General features: G+C 48.6%; 1 protein-coding gene across 1 annotated transcript in view; it reads right to left on the reverse strand.

Moving 5' to 3' along the window:
* The window catches only part of ADAMTS18 (ADAM metallopeptidase with thrombospondin type 1 motif 18), a 142,997-nt gene extending 142,984 nt beyond the window's left edge, over positions 1-13 (reverse strand). Inside the window, exon 1 of the mRNA XM_045293929.1 lies at positions 9-13. Within this exon, the coding sequence (XP_045149864.1) occupies positions 9-13 (5 nt within the window). The remainder of the gene's footprint in view (positions 1-8) is intronic.
* Between the last annotated feature and the right edge of the window lie 1,777 nt (positions 14-1,790).

The raw sequence follows: 1,790 nt of genomic DNA on the forward strand, positions 1-1,790 counted from the left end.
TGACTCACGACATTGACTTAGACCAGGATGGTGATGCTGGAGACAGATGTGTCACCTGGCTTAGCCTTTGGGGCACTGAGAATGTTCCCTGAGGTCCATGACTCAGCCTCAAATAAATGACGGCCCAACTGAAATAGACTGCACACAAGCCACAGGGAAGAGGTAGGCCCCCAGCTGTGGACTCCGGGAAGATGGTTCAAGGGACTGCCTAGAGGGCTCAGGGGAGAACATCAGTGGGGTGGACCAAATCACCAGATCAGTAGAGCTGTCAAAGGGCTTTAGTAATGAACTATAAGAGAGGAGATGAGATGCCATATTTTTGTCATTCTCGGTCCCTTGGTAAACAATGCCAATGTGGTCACTTTGGTGTAGGGTCCAGCTGTGTGGCGGGAGAACATTCAGAGGGAACCTCTTGCTTCACAGCTGGAAAGTTCAAATCGCCGAGCTTCCAGTACCAGCTGAGCACTTTAACCACTGCACCACCAGGGGCCCTAGGTTACAAAGGCACCTAAATTACTGGGGACATTCTAAAGGGTTAAGAGTCCTCTCTCAGGAACTATGTAGGGAGAAGCTAAATAAATAGTACAGAGCTAAATCCTGTCCTGTGACATTTTTTCTCCACCGGCATGGAGTCTCATAGTCTGTCGCTGAACTAGACAAATATTTGAGCACCCACCCATTAGGGGCAGAAGACCTCCTCTTAAACCTCATGTAAGAGGGTGGGTTCCCTCATTGGCTTTTTTCCAGCTCTGTTCCCATGCCCCAGGACACATTTGCACTGTATAGATCCCAGTGCTCCATTGGTTGGATTCAGAAGCCAAGATCTTATTCTCACAGCTCTAGAGGCCAAGACTTCCAACTCCATTCCTTTGCAGATGGCTAGGGCCCAGAGAGGAGAGGGTTTCTGCTACCTTAAAGGCTTACAGTCTCAGAAAGCAAGGCGGGAAGCTCCACTCTGCCCTGTAGGGTTGCTATGATTGGGAATGGGCTCGATGGCAGTGAGTGAGTGAGGGCCCAGAGAGAAACACTGCAAAGTCATCATCTCCAGATTACTGCCCGCATCCCATTCTCGATAGGAGCCCTGGTAGCTGAGTGGCTGTGCTTTGGACTTCTAACTGGAGTGTTGGCAGTTCAAAATCACCAGCCACTCCAAGGGAGAAAGACGAAGCTTTCTATTCTCATAAAGAATTGCAGTCTTAGAAACCCAAAGGGATGGTTCTACCTTGTCCTGTAGGGTTGCTATGAGTCTGCATCAACCGGATGGCATCAACTGGATGGAGTTTGAGTTTTATTCAAAGCTCCTGGACTGGCCCTGCAATATGCATGCACTGCCACTAGATGGCGAGGCAGAGTTATAAGCTTTTGCCTTTCAACTCTGACTTGGCAAGCAATGCCCACTTCCAAGTCACTTAGTGTGGGGTTTACACTAACTTTACGGAGCGTGATTTAGTCTTTGTCCTTAGTTCTTCAGAGAGAACTCTTAAACCCTTGGAATCCACTGAGGAATTTAGGTGCCTCTGTTATCTAGGAGCACTGGTGGTGCCGTGGTTAACGTGCTCAGCTGTTACAGAGAGGTTCTACCTGTCTGGGTGTTCTCCCGCCACGTAGCAATCTGAACCCCAGTTTTTCCCACCTGACTTCAGGGTTGCAGCTGCCTAACACAGTGCCTTGGTGTGCCTTAGAAAAAGCCATTCTCCAGGGACCAGACCAAATACAGGGATACACATGGTAGACAACTAAAAAGGAGGTGGGGAGAGGAAAAATAATAATAATAAAAAAGAAATGGGTAG

This window comes from Echinops telfairi, unplaced genomic scaffold (assembly GCF_000313985.2).
Source record: "Echinops telfairi isolate 266 unplaced genomic scaffold, ASM31398v2 ScPeMD7_2291;HRSCAF=2852, whole genome shotgun sequence".
NCBI lineage: Eukaryota > Metazoa > Chordata > Mammalia > Afrosoricida > Tenrecidae > Echinops > Echinops telfairi.